This window comes from Hemiscyllium ocellatum, chromosome 24 (assembly GCF_020745735.1).
Source record: "Hemiscyllium ocellatum isolate sHemOce1 chromosome 24, sHemOce1.pat.X.cur, whole genome shotgun sequence".
Taxonomy (NCBI): Eukaryota; Metazoa; Chordata; class Chondrichthyes; order Orectolobiformes; family Hemiscylliidae; genus Hemiscyllium; species Hemiscyllium ocellatum.
Window position 1 is genome coordinate 24,823,314 of NC_083424.1, and position 20,294 is coordinate 24,843,607.

General features: G+C 40.0%; 1 protein-coding gene across 2 annotated transcripts in view; it reads right to left on the reverse strand.

Annotated features, from left to right (window-relative positions):
* LOC132827318 (ABC transporter B family member 1-like) overlaps nucleotides 1-20,294 on the reverse strand; it is a 194,391-nt gene that overhangs the window by 45,627 nt on the left and 128,470 nt on the right. For both annotated transcript variants that reach the window (XM_060843962.1, XM_060843961.1), the window contains exon 17: nucleotides 6,639-6,692. In XM_060843962.1, the coding sequence (XP_060699945.1) occupies nucleotides 6,639-6,692 (54 nt within the window). The remainder of the gene's footprint in view (nucleotides 1-6,638; nucleotides 6,693-20,294) is intronic.

Here is a 20,294-nt window from a genome sequence, read left to right on the forward strand (position 1 = left end):
ACCCAATGGCAATTTTGAGAGTGGAGAGATTGATTATAGAAGAGAATTTTTATGAATAGAGTTAAGAATCATTAAAAATCGCCCCGTGGCTATCGTGCTGTCAGACTAGATCAATTTTGCTCTTTAACAGTCAACGTATCTGAATTTTAATGGAACATGTATAACCCATATCCACTGGAGATTAATCAGTTCCTCACAAAGTAAATGAGGACTTTCACTAAAAAGTGAGAAAAATTACTTCAGATACACAAAGCTAAGTAAATCACGATGTGTTTTAATAAACAATGAAATGTGCTTTTACTTTTATGTGAGCAACTTGACAACAAGCACTTACTGATAGCAAATGTGAGCTGTTAAAAGGAGTATGATGCTTGCATTCCAGATTTTAAGATAACCAAGAAATTAAGTATTATTTTCACAACAATTTGCCTACATAAAAATATGAAAAATATATTATTTGGTCTAACTTTGCATTCACTTTCCAAGTGTAAAGTTGCTCCCTAGTTGAATTTTGTCTTGAACAGCACGCAGCTTATAACTGAAAGATGATAGTCACAAATTCATTTTAAATGGTAAAAATAACAAAAGTTATTGTTACATCACATCTTTACCAAAATAAAACGTTCCTGGGTATTCACATCAAGTGACATGAAAAAAATAAAATGATCGCTAAAGCTTGGCCGAAGACCCAGGTTTAAAGGAATAGCTTGAAAGAAAAAGAGGGGCAGTGGGTATCAGGTTTAGGGAGGGATTCCAGAACTTCAGGAACACGGTAGGAGAAGGCACAGTTACGGATAGCATGGATTTTCAAGAGGCCAGAATCAGTTGAGCACAAATATCGGATACAATTAGAGATGGGGAGGGTTAAAACCATTGAGAAATACAAGAACAAGGGTGAAAATTAAAAAGAATTGATGGACACTCAAAGAGAAACAAATGCAGGTCTATAAGGACAGAGAGATGGGTGAACAGTATATGGAACAAGCTAGAACATCAGTAAAAAGATTTGGAAGCCTATGGAGGGTAGTGTATGGGAAATTCTTTAAGAGTAGACAAATATGTACATATCAAAAGACATGGATGAAGGTTTCATCAACAAAGTTGAGGCAGGGTAGAGCCAAGTATCATTATTAATGGCAATCAGTAGTACCTACTGTTGACAGAGATTGGCATCTCATCTAAGAATCAATTAGAACTCAAACAGGTTTCTCAGGAACAGAGTTGGACTTCCAATATTTATTTGAATAAAATATCTATTCATCTAGTACTGGGTACTGAAAAAAATATCTGACAATTTAGATAAAGAATGGTGAAATAGAAGCGAATGTCATCAGCAAATGTAAAAAATGACACTGTTTTCAATGATAATGTAAGAATCAGTATAGAGATTTAAAATAAAATATTCACAGGATGCTAGCACGCTAGCCAGACAAACATTCATTGCACACTCCCAATTGCCTTGGGAAGGCAGTGATGAGATGTCTTCTTGAATTACTAAAGTCCATATGATGTAGGAACACCCACAGTGCTATCAGGGGAGCCCTTTTGTGATTCTCAGTCAGTGGCAGTAAAGAAATGATGATTGCATTCTAATCTGGAATTATCAGAAATAGAAGGGATTGAGGATAGATATTTGGGGGCCACTCGAGGTAATCTGCATGAACAGGAACAGAAGACACTACAAGTGATTCTCTGGCTATTATTAAGGAAGCAACAGAATAAGTTGTACCATTTGGTAGGAAAATGGTAAAGTGGTGTCAAACATTGTGGTCAAAGGCTGTACACTGGTCAACTTGGACGAAAAAGGACAGATTACCTCCATCACAGTCACATACAAGCCATTTGTTACAATGGCATGTGTCCTTTTGAGCCTGTGACAAGAGAGAACTGGAACATGGAGTTCCAGGAAAGCTAGACTCCAATTTGGGAGATGACAGCACATTCAAGAACGGAAGAAGAAAAGGAAGTTGGAAGTGAGGATTACTTTGCAAAAACGGTGAAGTCAAAGGCTTTTTTTGAGGTGGGAACTTGTCACAGCAGATTTGAAACCAAGGGACATCAGAAGGAAAGGTGGAAGGTCAATAGTTTAACAGAAATAGGATCCAGGCACTGGCAAGTTGATCTCAGACAAGATGTTTTCAGGGAGGAAATGAAGGGAGACTGGAGAAAAAGTAGACAAAGCAAGCTAAGATTGAGTGCAAGGGGAACTTTGAAATAAATTTTACTATGTGAACTAAGAAAAGTTAGTAATCTTATTGATAAGGAAATCTGTGAAAGTCTCACTTTTTTGTTGAGAGGATGGAGAAGACAGCAAAGGATGGCAACCTGTTTTATCAGCAAATTATATAGTAGCTAATAATTCAAATGGGCAGTGCAAATTTCAACTTAAAGCGCAGTTTTCTTTGACAACCTCAAAGCCCATTGGATAGATTACAGGTGTGAATCTTATAGCCTTTTTGCTGAGATGGCAAACAATAACCAATCTGGTTACAACCTCAAAGGTACACTTTACTATAATTATGGTGGCTAACTTAAGGTCATGCCATGCATGCAGTTCATTGATTGTTAATATGTACAGTTAACAATGAAGAAAATTTAAAAATGTCCATTCTCCCAAGTCAAAATTAGAGATAGACAAAATGAGATTAAAACTCATTAAAGATTAAAGGTTAAGAGAAGACACTATTTCCAGAGTTTAAGACTTTTTTTAAAAATGGAAATGAAATTCGGTTTGAAAGGCACCAAATTTTGTTTTGAAATGAGAGTTCATATTTCAGTAAGGATTAGCCTTTAACAATATCTTGCCAAAAGTGTTGCCCCAAAAGTATTATATTACAATACTGAAGTATTAGTTATAATATATCAGGCATTTGTCTGAGAAACATGAAAGTTATCTAAGTCCACATGATTGTAATCTAAAGAAACAACCCTCATTTCTCTCTTACACACACATGCACACCATTAAATTTCCAATAAAAGGGGTGCTAAGTAGAATTACTATTGATACTATTGGAAAATCCATATGTCTCAACATATGCATTGTGGGTCAACCAACAACAGTTCAAGGCGATAGCTCACCACTTTCTCAAAAGGCAACTAAGGAAAGCAGTAAATGCTGGCTATGTGACACCTATATCCCATCAGCGAACAAAGAAAAAAATTAACTGAAAAATATTGCATCTTTAATAACAGAAAATCTTGCATCTACACCATATGCCAAAATAGACCATTAAGCGATTGAAAGTTGTCTGAAATAATCTTATTCTTCCTCACTGGTTAAGGATTTAACTTTGTGTTTTTCCTTTTTCTAATTTACTTTAGACAAATTCTATTAAATAAAATCTTACCCTTCAAATCCAATTTTTGTTCCAATCACATTCAATTAAGAAGATAATAAACACAAGCTTCTATGACTATAATCTCAAACAATGGTGTTCATATTCCAAACTCATCTCAAATGCAAAGTTAGCAAGATGATAAGAATTAGGAATAGGCTATTCAACTCATGGAACTTGCTCTCCATTCATTAAATTGTGACTGATCTAATTATGGCTTCTATTCCACTCTCTTGCCTTCCCCCACAATCCTGGACTCTTCTGTCAAATAAAACTCCATCTAAATCAGGCTTTAATATACTCAATGAGCCAGCCTGTACTGCTCTCTGTGGAAAAGAATTTCAAAGACAAACAACCCTCTGAATGAATACATTCTCCTCTCCCCCCAAGATTCAAACTGTGTTACCTAGTTCTGAGCTCCCCATAGAACGGAAATTACTTAGCAGGATTTTGGGGAAATCTGAGTTTTTATGATTAAGTGAGAGTTGCATTTTTTAAAAAAAAGGAATAGAGAAGCTTGCAATAAGACCCAGCAAGATTTGTGACTGTATTACTAAATTCACCTCATTAACTGCCCATCTCACCTCTATAGCATTCCTTATGTCCATCTTATGTGCTATTCCAAGAACAACTTGCTACTCAGCAGATATCTGCTGAAAGATCAGCATCCCTTGCGCCTGCACAACCTTTGAGAGGCCACTGTGCACCTGGACAATCCTAGGCAATCCAGCCTTTCCCATCACCAGCAGCATAATGGCAAAGCAGCCACAAAGCCATGCTTCCCGATGCTGGTGCTCCATCACACGTACACCCTCATTATCTTATCCTTGTCACCATTTAATCACTAGGCTACACACTTTACAAGTCCTCTGCTATCTATAGACCACCTCGGATGCCCTACTACTGTTTCCCCAATGCTCAGGTGTCACTTGCATCCAATCACTGTTCAGTAGGGCAACATCAAATACAGGTGAGCAATTGGACAAGTCCAAATGTGAGCTGTTACTGACAGCCAGCAAAAGGGAAAACAAAGAAACAAATACAGGCTGCAGTTTGCACCCAGAATGCAAACCAAACGCTAGCTTCATGAGCTTGACAGTCCACGGTGGTCTTCTGCACGCAGGTCATACTGAGTAGTGCAGCTGTGCTATGTTATCCTCGGGGAGAGCTTCCTCCAGCTCAACGTTCTCATCCTTCTCCTCAGATGAGTGCTCCCATTCATCTATCTCCCCAGCATTGGTCACATCAACTTGTTGCCTGCTCAAATTATGCAGAACACAGGATGAAAATATGCTGGGTTTGCGCCACTGTCTTGCCACCAGACTGCACCAAACTGTGGAACCACACGTTCAGCTGATGGCGTTTTCCACCAAGGACCTTGTTGCAGATGTGCACCAAGATGGTGCATGTCCCACTCTAGCCAAGTGATCAACACATTACATCCAAAAGGCAGTGCCTGCTGCACCCCATCCCAAACCACCTGTTCCCTTCTCCATTACATTACTACAGTCCATCGTCACATTTACATGAATTATGATGCAGTGTTGTTCCCTCATCCCACAGAACCCTTGGACGTTCCACAATTGTTGGGGCACTTATGCTCAGAATTCAGCTAATTTCTAAGATGACAATATTAGTTTAGCTAATAGCTGAAAATGTGTTGCTGGAAAAGCACAACAGGTCAGGCAGCATCCAAGGAGCAGGAGAATCGACGTTTCGGACATGAGCCCTTCCTGAAGAAGTGCTCATGCCCAAAACGTCGATTCTCCTGTTCCTTGGATGCTGCCTGACCTGCAGCGCTTTTCCAGCAACACATTTTCAGCTCTGATCCACAGCATCTGCAGTCCTCACTTTCTCCTAGTTTAGCTGACACCAATGGTTTGGTATAATTTGCGTTCAAGCAACATGTGAAGTTGAAACATGCTCATTCTGCAAACACTGCACGCATGCAAAGAAACCTGTTCAAATGAAATGTTGCTAGAATTTGCTTTATTTCTTGCCCCTTCAATATCTTGATCTCCAGTAGACGAGGGTTCTGGACTTTTGTCTACCAAAGAGATACTGACTCGGTTTATCTTGGTTGCATTTCACACCAAAAAAACCAGAAAGTGATGGCAGGAAATAGTTCACTGTGGGCACCTTCAGCACCAGGATCCACCTAGCTGCCAAGAACCCCTTCAGAGCCTTGGTGTCCCCTATTACCCGCAGTATCTGACAGCCCATGTCTAACTAACACCGAATGTGGAGACTCATCACATAAAATTTCACCTCCAAACATCCTCCCTGTTCTCTAAACCCCAATATTGCACATTAATGATGCCCACCTTATCTTCTATGCTTCCTTGCATAGGCGACGGTGATGGTTACTGCCAATAATCCCTCTGCTATAGCCTACCAAGCTCCCGATGCTGGGATCCTCCTGCTGTCCCCAACGCAACTCTTCTTATGACTGACACTTGTGACTGCTGAGAGCATTCAGAAGTACTGTTAATGAAAAGGTGACTATTTCCAATATTTTCTATAAAGTATCAGCCCAAGCATCTTACAGGGGCATGGAGTCTTTGTAGCACTGCTTCAACCAGCAAAGATACCATGGAAGGAGGGGACAATTACAAATAAAGCAACCTCCAGCAGCTGCTGCACAGTTTCCAGAGAGAGAAACATCAGGTGAAGATCCCCCAAGGAAGTGGGCGAGAAGTACATGGTCCTGTGTTTACAGACCTTGCTGTCATTCTCTACAGCTCTTCATTAAGTGTACAGATTAAGGCATAGATTAAGTGTGTCCTGGGCCACCATCGCTGAACTGTTCCATCTGCTGGTGCATAACTTGCACTCAGAAGAATTGATGGCAATTCCATCCCAGTGGCTGTCAAAGTCACAGCTGTCCTGAAATCTTATGCCAGTGATTCATCTTAAGGTCCAACATGGGATCTGTGTTGTATCCCCCAATTCTTGGCCTACAAATCCAAAGTGTAAGAGGTAGTTACTGGTGTGCAGCATCTGACATTGCATGCAGTTGGGATTTAAACATGAAAGACCAAAGATCCATTTAAAGCAAGCAATTTTGTCTCTCCTGCAGCATAGTTCCATGAGATTAGTGTCTTTGAGCTGGATGCATAACGAATGACAAATAATAGAAGTTTTGAGAAAAATGTTGCCTTGAGCCACAGCAGATCAGGCACCATGAATCTCACTCAACAAAGCACAAATAAAATGGGAAAATTCAGTCAAATATCACTTCACATATGCTAAAACTGGATTCATCGCAAGATATTGATAGTATTAAATGCAACCATTACTTACCTCAAACGATACAATGAAATCATGGGCATTTGCCCTTCTGGCAGCATCAACTACCTGTTTTGGGAGAAAGAGAGTATTACTTTCAGCCAACAAAACATGACAATCATAGGCATCAAAAGACTTAGACTATTTTGCTGGCAAACTTACTTTAGCCAAGGGAATAAAATGTGGTCAAGACGGAGGCTGAAAAATGTTAACTAGGCAACTTTTTATAAGCTTTGAAGTTAATAGGGCTGCAATTAAGAAGTAACACCTGCAGAGCTTAATGGTGCTCAAGGGAACTGTGAGCAGAAGTCAACAACTCCAAATACTAATTAGATACAAAAAGAAAAGTTAAACTTCGGCAACTCCAACCCAAAATAAAAGATTTGAAATGATAACAGAAGGCAGGTGTTTCCTCTGCAAGATAATGGTTTTGAAGAAAATAATGAACTATTGCAGCCCTTTTGAAAATGTGCTTTTTGAACATTGGGAAAACACAAATAAATGTTTGTATTATACAGAAAATCATCTCCAAGGAAACAAGGAGAAGAGTTACTTGTTTCCTTGAATCTAAATCACAAGGAAAATAACTTAATGTTTCAAATCACACCACACTTTTACCACTTGCTAATGTCCATTACCATAAAGCTCCTACCGCCCTGGCATTCTGGAATAATTCAGTAATCAGGGGTTAAGACACGAGGCATCAGAATCCCTATTCTCCCGGCTATAAGGATTGCGCTTGGCGAGCCCGCTAAGAATACAATTGGCCACTAAAGGACGGAGGCAGGATTTATCATTCGCTACACGAGAAAACCTTACCTCAAAGCTGCTGTGTTTTAAGGCCAGAGAGCGAGGGGTGTAAAAACTTGCTGGGGGCTCCCTGATGTGAGCAGGGGTGTGACTAGGGAGGAATCCTTATCTTTGTACAGAGAAACTTGCCAATTAGGGCAATTGGCATGGGCTTCTCCCCTGCCACTGGTTAAATGCAGAAACAGCATGGGACTGTCAAGTTAGTATTAGTTGCCTAAGGGGTCTCAACTACCCATAGGCAAATGGGTTGCCTAACAGCAGCATCACTGTTGGTATAATTGCTGTGGGGGACAAGCTACTTGTGCGATTGCACAATCCAGAGTTAAACCGCATCAGTAAAAACGTGTAAAATGTCACCCTGGCCTCAATATTTTTGATGACGCTGCTTTGTAATTACTGAAATTCCGAGTAGTAAACCCCCTTGTCACTGTTATTGTCAATAAATAACATAACCATTCAACCTTTACAAAAATGAACAACTGAGGGTTTGCGACATGATCAACAGTACAGCACTCATCATAAAAGTTAAAAGCTGACAGCAACTTCTGTAGTACGTGTATGAGGAACTAGATGTGATAATCCAATGGTTACTGCCAGAGGCAACTTGCTTCTCCACAGTGTGCATTTGCATCAGTGCTCAATAGACTTAGCACCCAGATTATAGCAATGATATCAACCAGAAGTAAGTTCCCACCAGATCGCTGACAAATATACCAGAACCAACCTGGACAGATGCATCTGCAAACCTTTGCGCACATTGCCCAATTTAGTCATTTCAAATGACTCAAATCAAATCAAAATTCATACTTTTGAATGTCTCTGACCATAGTACATAGAAACATGAAAATAGGTGCAGGAGAGGGCCATTCAGCCCTTCGGACCTGCATCCCATTTAATATGATCATGGCTGATCATGTAATCTCAGTATCCCATTCCCACTTTCTTTCCATACCTCTTGATCCCTTTAGCTGTAAGGGCTACGCCCAGCTCCTTCTTGAATATATTTAATTAACTGGATTCAGTTTTTTTTGAAGTAGCAAAGAGGATTGATGAGGACAGAGTTGTAGGTGTGATCTATATGGACTTCAGCAACACGCTTGACAAGGTTCCCCATGGGAGACTGGTTAGTTAGCAAGGTTAGATCTCATGGAATACAGGGAGAACTAGCCATTTGGATACAGAACTGGCTCAAAGGTAGAAAACAGAGGGTGGTGGTCGAGGGCTGGTTTTCAGATTCTAGGCCTGTGACCAGTGGAGTGCCACAAGGATCGCTGCTGGGTCCACTACTTTTTGTCATTCATATAAATGATGTAGATGTGAGCATAAGCTGTATAGTTAGTAAGTTTGCTGATGACACCAAAACTGGAGGTGCAGTGGACAGCGAAGAGGGTTACCTCCAATTACAACCGGATCTTGATCAGACGGGCCAATGGGCTGAGGAGTGACAGATGGAGTTTAATTTAGATAAATGCAAGGTGCTGTGTTTTGAGAAAGCAAATCTTAGCAGGACTTATACACATAATGGTAAGGTCCTAGGGAGTGTTGCTGAACAAAGAGACTTTGGAGTGCTGGTTCATAGCTCCTTGAAAATGAAGTCACAGATAGATAGGATAGTGAAGGTGGTGTTTGGTATGCTTTCCTTTACTGGTCAGAGTATTGAGTACAGGAGTTGGGAGGTCATGTTGCAACTAGAAAGGGCACTGGTTAGGCCACTTTTGGAATATTGCATGCAATTCTGGTCTCCATCATATTGGAAAGATGTTGTGAAACTTAGAAGGGTTCAGAAAAGATTTACAAGGATGTTGCCAGGGTTGGAGGATTTGAGCTTTAGGGAGAGACTGAATCGGCTAGGGCTGTTTTCCCTGAATCGTCAGAGGCTGAGAGGTGACCTCAGAGGTTTATAAAATCATGAGGGACATGGATAGGATAAATAGGATAAAGTCTTTTCCCTGGGTTGGGAGAGTCCAGAACTAGAGGACATAGGTTTAGGGTAAGGGGGAAAATATGGGGCAACTTTTTCCACCCAGAGGATGGTACATGTATGGAATGAGCTGACAGAGGAAGTGTTGGAGGCTAGTGCAAATACTGCATGTAAAAGGCATCTGGATGGATATATTAATAGGAAGGGTTTGAGGGAAAAGGGCAGAGTGCTAGCAGGTGGGACTAGATTGGGTTGGAATATCTGGTTAGCATGGATGAATTGGACTGAAGGGTCCGTGTCCGTATTGCACATCTCTATGAGTAAGTCATTAAGCTGATGAATTCAGGAGTGAATGACTTCTTTAAAAAAAAAGTGTAGTGATAATTAGTCCAAACACTCGCTCTGACACTGAAAATATATAAATGCATGGAATCTCATTCCTTCAGATGTTAGAGATTTTCAAAATAAAATTAGGAATAAGAAATAATGAGAGAACATGTCAACTATTAGAATTATTTTAGGCGGTCTCTTAGCAATTTCTGAAACCCCACTCATCTTTCACTGTGCGACTTTGAATTTGTGCCTTCCCTTGTGGACTCTGCATGTCTGAGGATTCTTCAATCTGATTGGTGGAACCTTCTTGCTTGCTCCAGTCACACATGCTGCATTTGACACCAGATCAAAGCAAATCCCCACTGAGGAACCCACAAAAACTCAGTAGAGAACTGCCACTGAGGTAAATGGTGAGTGCATCTTCCCGGCTGACAATAAAATCTGGGCATTCTATTTTAATGTTCAAAAGAATTAAAGTGTTAACTAATTGTAATCTTATGGGAACGTACATTTGTATACTGATTATTCAAAATCATTTGTGGTCCTTTGAAGCAACTGCTATGCATTTGATACCTTCTGTTAGCAAATTCAAAAACATGATTTCCAATGAAGCGAAGAGTCACAAAATGTAAACCCATCTTTTCTCCCACACAAAAGACTAATCTTTAAACGTTGTCTTTCATTTATAAACGCTATTCCTTACATGGCCACATGGTAAGGTGTTTTAAACCCACATCAACAATGTACAAAAGCAACTTTCTATCCATAACATGCAAATTATCAAAACACACAATCTGCCTCCATATGACCGGTCAGAGTAACAGTAGAATGGACACCACCAGATGGAAAGAGACAGGACCAGTGTAAAAAGACCTGGAGGAGTATATTTAGGGACAACTTTCAAGAATAAGGAATGGAGTGTGACCAGTGGCAGTATCGTGTTGTCAATTGTTCTACCCAGGACTGAAAGGTCCAAGTCAATAGTCAGGTGATAATTATCTTCACTATTTGCAAAATCAAGCTATCTTTGCAGAATGGTGGAAGTAGTTGTTAAATTTAACAAATTCAGGTTCGCATCACTTTTCCAACACCAATTTAACAGGTCTCATAAATAATCATTTCCTTCTCTTTGAGATGTGCATAAAGTAATTTTTAACACTGTTTTAATGGATTTTTTTGGGGATGTTAAATATACAAGAAATGCAACAATAATATTAATACAAAAGCAGCAAATATTAAATCAGTACCATTAAATCTGTATATTATATAGCATAATTCCTAACTTTTAAAACATGGTTTTGGCATCACGAAGCTTTACTTACTGGAATATCAAATCCCTCAACCAAGGGCAAAACTGAACCTTTTGTCTGGTAAATTAAACAGCATTTGAATAAAAATCCAGAAATCTTGAATCAGACTCTAGCTTTAATCTAGGTATCAATTGTTTTCTTTGAAGTTGTATTTCAAGACAATATTTCATACTTCGTTCGAGCTGTTAGTATCCCTGCAATTGACTGCATGCGACAATAAAATCTAAATCTAACTACAAACATCCACATGACAAATACACATGTCCAACAGTAGTTAAAAATCACAACACCATGTTATAGTCCAACAGGTGCTTTCGGAGTGCTTCTAAATACTGTAAACCTGTAGCACTATAACCTGGTGTTGTGCGATTTTTAACTTTGTCCACCCCAGTCCAACATCGGCTCCTCCACATCATGTCCAACAATATTAATTATTTTTTAAACACTTGTGCTGAATACAAAGTTACACAGCTGTGAGCCATTACTTACACAAAGGTTGTTAACTACGACAAGTAATCAAACAGATTTAATGCATAAATGGACTAAATGAACAGTTAAAACCACCAGTTTATAAACCAATTTTTGGGCAGAATACAGCTAAATTAGAAAAAAGAAAGGCTTTAGGTTTCAATTCTGCAGACTTTGGAAATTTGAGTTACAGGTAACAAACTAGAAACAGGAGATCTGAACAGCTTTCCTGAAGCGAGTGAGACAAATTTTGAAATTTTTAAGAGGGACAGCAAACATCATATAAATATTATAAACAGAGCAATTTTTTCCTATGTCAAAGGTCTATACATTCATTCTTTTTTAAATCCATTCCTGGGATGTCAGCATTGCCTGCACAGGTAACATTTGATGCTCATCACTACTTGCATTAATGAAAGACCATCAGCAGACTGTGAATGTATTTTGAATCTACTTTCCCGACTGATTCTTCCTCATATCAGGGAGGTAGTCCGAATCCCCTGTAATATTTCTGGCATTAACGTTACAATTTCAGGGATTTCAAGGATCGTGGAGGTGCCAAAAAAAAAAGCAGTTATATTGAGGCAGGTCTTAATTAAAAGTAATGGTGTGAAATTATGTGTAAATTCACCAGGCCCTACAGATTATAAGGTGTACTATGAATTTGAATGCCTGGAATTTGCAAAGTTGCTACTCTACTGTTTGTTTTACACAAATACATCTAGGCCTTCACAATTCTGTTCGATTGAAGATCTTGCTAATTGTAACATTAATTGTCCATTAAACATTAAATATAAGCTGGATTTGGAAAATATTATTCTCCTCTCTGTCACAGCTAAAAGCTTAGGTTTTAGACACGCAGGACAATCTATTTTACTGAATTTAGCCTTTTCCAAGGGTGCGTTTATGGGATGTTACTGTATTATAACAGTTGCTGTTTAGTAGTTAAATAATCTATTATCCTGTTAAATTTTCCAATACGGTTAAGGTGATTCAGTTTTTCTTTTATTTTAACGATAAGGTAAAAGTAAAGTACGTATTGCTATCTGGAACATAACACCTTACACATGGAAAGAGGCCATATATATGTCTATTTCCCTTAAGATACAAAGTATTTGGACAACAAATTAGAGACTAGCAAACTAAGTAATAATATCCATCCTAATCCTGAGAATAAGATTGCTGCTTTCCTGTATTGTTTCTATCCCACTTAAATCAATAAATTCAGTTCAGATTGTTGTATGGGCCATGCTAGCTTACTATGCTGTATGAGCTGCTGCTGCTGAAGGTTGCTACACCCACCCCTTTTAAATGTAGAACACTACAGGACCTGTTTTGTCCAGTGTGATAGAGGAAAACCACTTCCTACTCTGACTACTGGAGTCTCTTTTAGTTAAGATAGTTTATTGCACATTAGCAAAGTCACAAGTTATGTTGATGTGATACATGCTGTTACAGAGACTGAATAGGACTGGATGCTAGTTCCCACTGCTTTGAGATTCTGAACTGTTCCATCCACACATCATAATTGGTGGTGCTCATGGCATGCCTCAGTATTAATCTGTTCAAACCTATATACAACACACACTGGGGGTTGGATCCTCATATTGAAAGAAAGAATCAGGAATTGGGGCCAATACTGTTGTCAGTCTTGACCACAAGTCTGCAAATCTTCTATAATTGTTTCCATCACTACTTGCAAGAACGTAAGCATGGTATCTTGTTAGGCTCCCAGAAGCATTAAGCAAAGTGGGCTGGAAAACTTAGCTGTGTGGAAGACCAAAAGTCAGTTTCTTAACTGAAGGATAAAACAATGGTATTAATTTCCTGAATCATTGTTGGCAGTTTGAGGTATACACACATCAGACACACTCATCCAAAGGAAATCTAACTAGAAGTGCACCTTTTCAATTAACTAATCCATAAAGTGTTTCTCTTCAGTCACTATGTGAAAGTGCAGGTGAGGTCATCTACTTTGGTGATTTTACCTCTATGGGATGATTTGCTTAATGAATGGAATCAAAGATGACTGGATGACAGAAATCCAAGAGGTACAGGAGATGTCTCACTAAATTAGAGAGGAAGAGGGTGGGAGGTGACTCAGTGGTTAGCACTGCTGCCTGACAGCTCCAGGGACCTGGGTTCGATTTCAGCCTCGGGTGACTATCTGTGTGGAGTTTGCACATGCTCAGTGTCTGCATAGATTTCCACTGGTTCTCTGGTTTCCTCCCACAATCCAAAGATGTACAGGTTAGGTGGATTGGACATGCTGAATTGCCCATAGTGTTCAAGGATAGGTGCATTAGAAGGGGTAAACGTTATAGGGTAGGGAAATGAGTTTGGGTGATACACTCTTCGGAGGGTCGGTGTGGACATGTTGGGCCGAAGGGCCATGCTTCCACACCAAGAATTCTTAAAACAAAAAGTTGGGCAAGTGCTCAGGAAAGTGCAGAGGAGTGAGGGACTTTATCATCATGGGTGCGGTGGTCATGTTGTTTTGAGGAGTGGGTAGAGGGGAAACTCTTTCCAGTCACAGATAAAGGAAAAAGTCAGTCCCAAGGGATCAATGAGTTAAACTTGTAGCTTAAAGACTGGTATAGGAGGAATAGATTACAGTTCATATGGCACTGGCACCAGCACTGGTAGAAGACAGCTGTTCCAGTTAGACAGGTTTTACTGGAACCATGCTCGGACCAGTGTTTTAGCACATTGAATAAGTTTAGCTGAGAGCGAGACAGGAATGAACAGAGAATACAAACACTTAAAAAAAAATCAACAAATGGGGTAGAGGAGGAACAAAAGGTAATAAGACAGAATTAATGGCTCTCTCCTTGACTGCACACAGCATAGTTGGTGGATAATAAGCATGATCTTAGCAACATTTTGGAGACATGGTGACAAGGAGATCAAAGCTGAGAACTGAATGTTGAATGATATGTGATCTTTCAAAAGGACAGTGAGGAAGTGAAAAACGGCAAGATGGCTTTCTTCATAGAAAATGGGATTAGCACATTAGGAAGTGATCTCAGTTTGGATGATGTAAAATCCATACAGGTGGAGGTAAGAAGAAACAGAGAATACAACACTGGTGGAATTAGCATATATGACAGAAAGTCAATGATGGGAAACTTCAATCATCGTACAGATTGGGAAAATCAGATTGGCAGAGGCAGCCATGAGGAAAAGTTCACAGAGTGCATGCAGGGTAGCTTTCGAGAACAGAATTTTATGGATCCAACAAGGGATCAGACTATTCTGGATTATTATGTGTAACAAGGCAAGTTTAATAAATTATCTCAGCATGAAAGATTCCTGAGGGAATAGTGGCCATGCATGTTAGAATTTAGCATTCAGTTTGATGGCTAGAAAGGCAAGTTGGAAACAACTGTGCTAAAAATAGTGTAATTACACAGGAATGAAGAAAAATATAAGACAAGCACCCAGCATCAAAATCTCTGTCCCGTTGCTTTGACAAACTGTCCCCTCTAATTGTGCGAGAAGAGCAAGGTAAACTAAAGCCAGGATTTTTCTATCGACCGAGAATAGTTTTTGAAGTGTAAATGGGAGGAGCGAATGAGGGCCTGACCGAATCCCAGTTGTAGCAGACTCCGAGGAAATTGACCCGAAAATTGGTAGGTAATTCCTCTACGCCTGGGACCTTCTAAAAGTATCCGAAGAATCAGAGAATTTGGCGATTCTACTGCAGTTAAGTAGTTACCTAGGAAAAACAGATTAAATATCTAGTCTAACCCCTGACCAACTATTCAACTGACCCTAAACTTGACTCTCATTCCCTAGAACTGGATGCAAAACATTCTGTTCTCCCCCTAAGACCTGACACCTTCCAACCTCAGACTGAAACCTATCACCCTATCATATTTACCTTACATAGGTAACTTTTCAAAGGAGCTGAGAAAATGACTGCCTTTGATAGTGGGTCTGGGTGGGTAACTCTTCAGAGGGTCGGTGTGTACTTGTTGGGCTGAAGGGCCTGTTTCCACACTGTAGAGAATCTAATTTTAAAAAATCGCCATGAACCTTGCCGCAGGCCAGAGAGCAGTCAGAATTGGGACACACCCCTGTATCTCCTGCTTAAGTAGTATGTATATAGACTTGGGTATATCTGCTAGATGCTATCCTGCCGGTCTCCGCATTTCTATCAAGCTTCCTATAGCTGTATGGGGCTCAGCATGGGCCTGTTTCCAGCAGACCTGTCATGTCATCCATTAGCTGTGGGCACGTATCTGTGGGCACGTATCTGTGAGGCACTCACCAGACAGTGCTTTCAAGCATAACCTACAATGTGCACTCTGTATTCTCTCTATCTTGGTGGATAACGCAAGGGAATTAGGTGGTGGTTCCGAGTTCACAGTATTATCATCCTCAAAGGTGAAGGTGTTACGAATGGATGGCTGTTTCTTTCTAATGGTCTTGCTGTGAGATCTCATGGTGGAGAACACACAAACAATTAGCTCTGTTAACTATAATTCCTCTCTCACTTATGATTTAGATATTACTCTTTTATGTCATTTGTCAACATAAGATTGGAGGCATCCTCCCTAGACTGCAAGGCGTCTCAAGCCTCTGCATCTGTGTACAAACACTCATGTTATCCTCAAACAATGTAGGGAATGCTCGATGACTGGAGAAATTGAGGTTTTGCTTAAGAAAAAGAAGGAAGCGTATGTCAGATATAGACAGCAGAGATCAACTGAATCCTTAGAACAGTATAAAGGCTGTGGAAGTATATTTAAGAGGGAAATCAGGAAGGCAAAAAGGGGGATATGAGATAGCTTTGGCAAGTAGGGTTAAGGAGAATCCAAAGTGATTCTTATAAATACATTAAGGACAAAAGGGAAGAAGTAACAGAAGATTAATGAGAGCAGAGTGGTGGATGCGATCTTTATGAACTTCAGTAAGGCATTTGACAAGGTTCCTCATGGTACACTGGTTAGCAAGGTTAAATTTCATGGAATACAGGGAGAATTAGCCATTTGGATACAGAACTGGCTCAAAGGTAGAAGACAGAGGGTGATGGTGGAGGGTTGTTTTTCAGACTGGAGGCCTATGACCAGTGGTGTGCAACAAGGATGTGCTGGGTTCACTACTTTTTATCATTTATATAAATGATTTGGATGTGAACATAGGAGGTGTAGTCAGTAAGTTTGCAGATGACACCAATATTGGAGGTGTAGTGGACAGTAAAGGAAGTTACCTCAGATTACAATGGGATCTTTATCAGATGGGCCAGTGGGCTGAGGAGTGACAGATGGAGTTTAATTCAGATAAATGTGAGGTGCTGCATCTTGGAAAGGCAAATCAGAGCAGGACTTGTACACTTAATGGTAAGGTCCTAGGGAGTGTTGCTGAACAAAGTGATCTTGGAGTGCAGGTTCATAGCTCCTTGCAAGTGGAGTCGCAGGTAGATAGGATAGTGAAGGTGGCGCTTGGTATGCTTTCCTTTATTGGTCAGGAGTTGGGAGGTCATGTTGCAGCTGTACAGGACATTGGTTAGGCCAGTTTTGTAATATTGTGTGCATTTCTAATCTCTCTCCTATTGGAAGGATATTGTGAAATGTGAAAGGGTTCAGCAAAGATGTACAAGGATGTTGCCAGGCTAGAGGGTTTGAGATATAGGTACAGGCTGAATAGGCTGGAGGCTGAGGGGTGATTTTATAGAGGTTTATAAAAATCATGAGATGCATGGATAGAACAAAAAGACAAGGTGTTTTCCCTAGGGTGGAGGAAGCCAGTGCTATAGGACACTGGTTTGGGGGGGGGGGGGGGGGGGGGGGTTTCACACACAGTTTTGTGCGTTTATGGAGTGAGCTGCCAGACGAAGTGGAGGAGGCTGGTACAATTACAACATTTGAAAGGCATCTGCGTGCGTATGTGAATAGGAAGAGTTCAGAGGGATTTGGGCCAAATGCTGGCAAATGGGGCTAGATTAATTTAGGGTATCTGATCAACATATACGAAGGGTCAGTCTCCGTGCTGTGTATCTCTAAAACTGTAATTAAAAATTCAAAACGCTAACCAGCTAGCAATATACCAATGAGTTAATCAAAACAAGTTCTAAGGCCCTTCCCCATTAGAAGGCTAAAACTACCACCTCTGGTCTTTGCACATGCTCATGTGTTTCCCAGTAAGTGTGGTGCACATATATGTCCTGCAGTTGGCACAACTTTCAGACTATGAAATGGATCCCATTTAGTTCAAAAATATTCTACCTGACACTAAGGCCTGCAGCCCAAAGTCCAGTCTAGCATTCTTCTCAACTGACTCAATTAATTGACCGATACCCTGGAGCATCAGCTCGCAGTGAAGCCCAATTCACCCTTTTGAAAAGCAAATCTTTTGTCCTTTTCTTGTACTGGACAGAAGTTCTAGTATGGACCTCCAAGCCCAATAACCCATGCTGCAAACATCATCCAGGCCACCTCATTCAAGTTGAAGGTCATCCCGATTCCAGCCCGAGGAAATTCTTCTGCCATTGCCACACAGCCCAGAGAGGAACTTGCACTGAAACATCAGTGAACCATCTTCTTCTGAGTCACGGTTGATGCTGGGAGAAACAGCGGGTTTCCACAATGGTCACAAGTGTCAACACCTCCAAAACAACACCCAGAATGATGCTTCAGGCATCTTTTAAGTATGGCATCTGCAACTTTGATGGTAAATAGCAGGGACATCATTTCCAGCCCGTTCCTGTCCCCGTCCCAAAATTGGCTGCATGCCTCAACTCCGAAGAACAAGTTGGCTGAATGTTCTTTGATTGGTTAGCTAACCCACCTACGAGAAGCATTGCATACTTCCAGTCCCACTACTGAAACCCTCAACAACAGCAGAAGTCTGTGCTCTGGAAGCAAAATTTCAACTAAGAATATTATTTTAAATGTAAAACGTACTCAAGTAATCGTATTACTTTGCAATGTTTAGTTGTACAATTGAGAAAAGTGTTCGAAATGACAAATAAAGTTGCTTTGGAAAGAAAAATGAGAGGCAACAGTTTTATTAACTTCAGTGCAGCAGCAATCAGTCTGTCATTCATATCCTGTCAAATTGTTGACAAGCAAGTGACTCTGAAGCATTGCAGAATTACCACAGGCTATAACGAGGGACAATTTCAGTAAGAAGGCCCTTAATTTATTAGAAAGCTATGCTGTGAAACACTAGCTGTATTGTCTGCCAAAATCACAGCTGCATAAAGGGGAAACTGGACAGTCACAAAACCCTATACTAATAATATAACTGTTGACAGTATCTGTGTTAAGCAGCATTCATACTTATGCATATTGGAAATTTAGCTTCAGGTATAGAATGTAATTTGAAAGAAAAATGATACAGTTGTAGAATGTCAGCTTGTCATTAAGCAGTAATTAATAAAATAATGACTGGCCAAGTTTAAGACTAGCCTATAGAGAAATGACAAAGAAGTTTTCAGTGTTCAATTAGGCATCCTTAAAAGCGTACTTCCACAGTTTCTGTACAATCTTTAATTCTTTCTCTCTTGTCCCTCTTTTCTAAGCATCTTCTCTTAATCTTTTCTGATGTAAGCCTCCTATCATTTGGTTCTTAGATTACTTACAGCGTGGAAACAGGCCCAACAAGTCCACACCAACCCGCCGAAGTGCAACCCACCCAGACCCATTCCCCTACATTTACCCCTTCACCTAACACTATGGCCAATTCACCTGACCTGCACAATTTTGGACTGTGGGAGGAAACTGGAGCACCCGGAGGAAATCCAAGCAGACACGGGGAGAATGTGCAAACTCCACACAGTCAGTCGCCTGAGGCGGGAATTGAACCTGAGTTCTTGGTGCTGTGAGGCAGCAGTGCTAACCACTCTGCCACAGTGCCGCCTGTGCCATTCCTTTTCTTAACTTGAATAATTTTATTGCAATGGTCAGAACAATATTAATAAATGCCAATTCATCAGAAATCTGCCCAGTACATGACTTTTCAGGGGGTTTGCCAACATAAAATGTGTTCAATGTTTCGTGTTTTCGCTAGAGGCTGTTTTCAACGTGATCAACATTTGGTTTATTCATTATTCGAGGATTATTTTTCCTACTTATCTACGTGTATTTTTAATTTGAAACAGCTACTTCTTGCATTTATGTTAAGTTTGAATTTATGCACCTGACTCTAATTAACTGCACTTTTCAAAAAATAATTTGCAGGTTTTGCTAAAATGTATTGTTTTGCAAACGGTTCTATTCAGCACATAATGAAAATTAATTGATTGCCCATTATTTACAAGTGACTGGTCAATGAAATTAGCCAAACTAAACAGACTCATTTTAAACTTCTTTTTGAAAATATATCTTCATTTTTGTAACACAACATATTTCACACGAATATTCTTAAGTGTGTAATCTGGACAAGTTTATAATTGAAAGCATAAGCAATGTTCAAAAGTAAATCGAACTGCAAAAAAGGTGTTGATAGAGCAGGTCACAGCTTATTGAAAATGCAAAGCTAAATGTCACGAGAAAGCCAAATTGCAAAGTGAAAATGTTAAAGTAACCTAATTTTTTTTTAAAAACGTATGTTTATTTCAGATGAAAAGATTATGTAGGCACGTATTCCCTACATTTGGTATTCCTTCACTGAGACCAGCCAAGTGACAGATGCCTACCAGCATTGTTCTACAATCAGCAGGACAATTAACCACCAGTCTTATCTGCTATGTGTTGCAAGAATGTAAGGTTGCTCAATGCCATCAAATACAACTCAATACAATACAGCACATGAACAGGCCCTTCGGCCTGTGCCAATTCCTAATCCTTATTATACGAGCTACTTATTGTCAATGCGGGATTT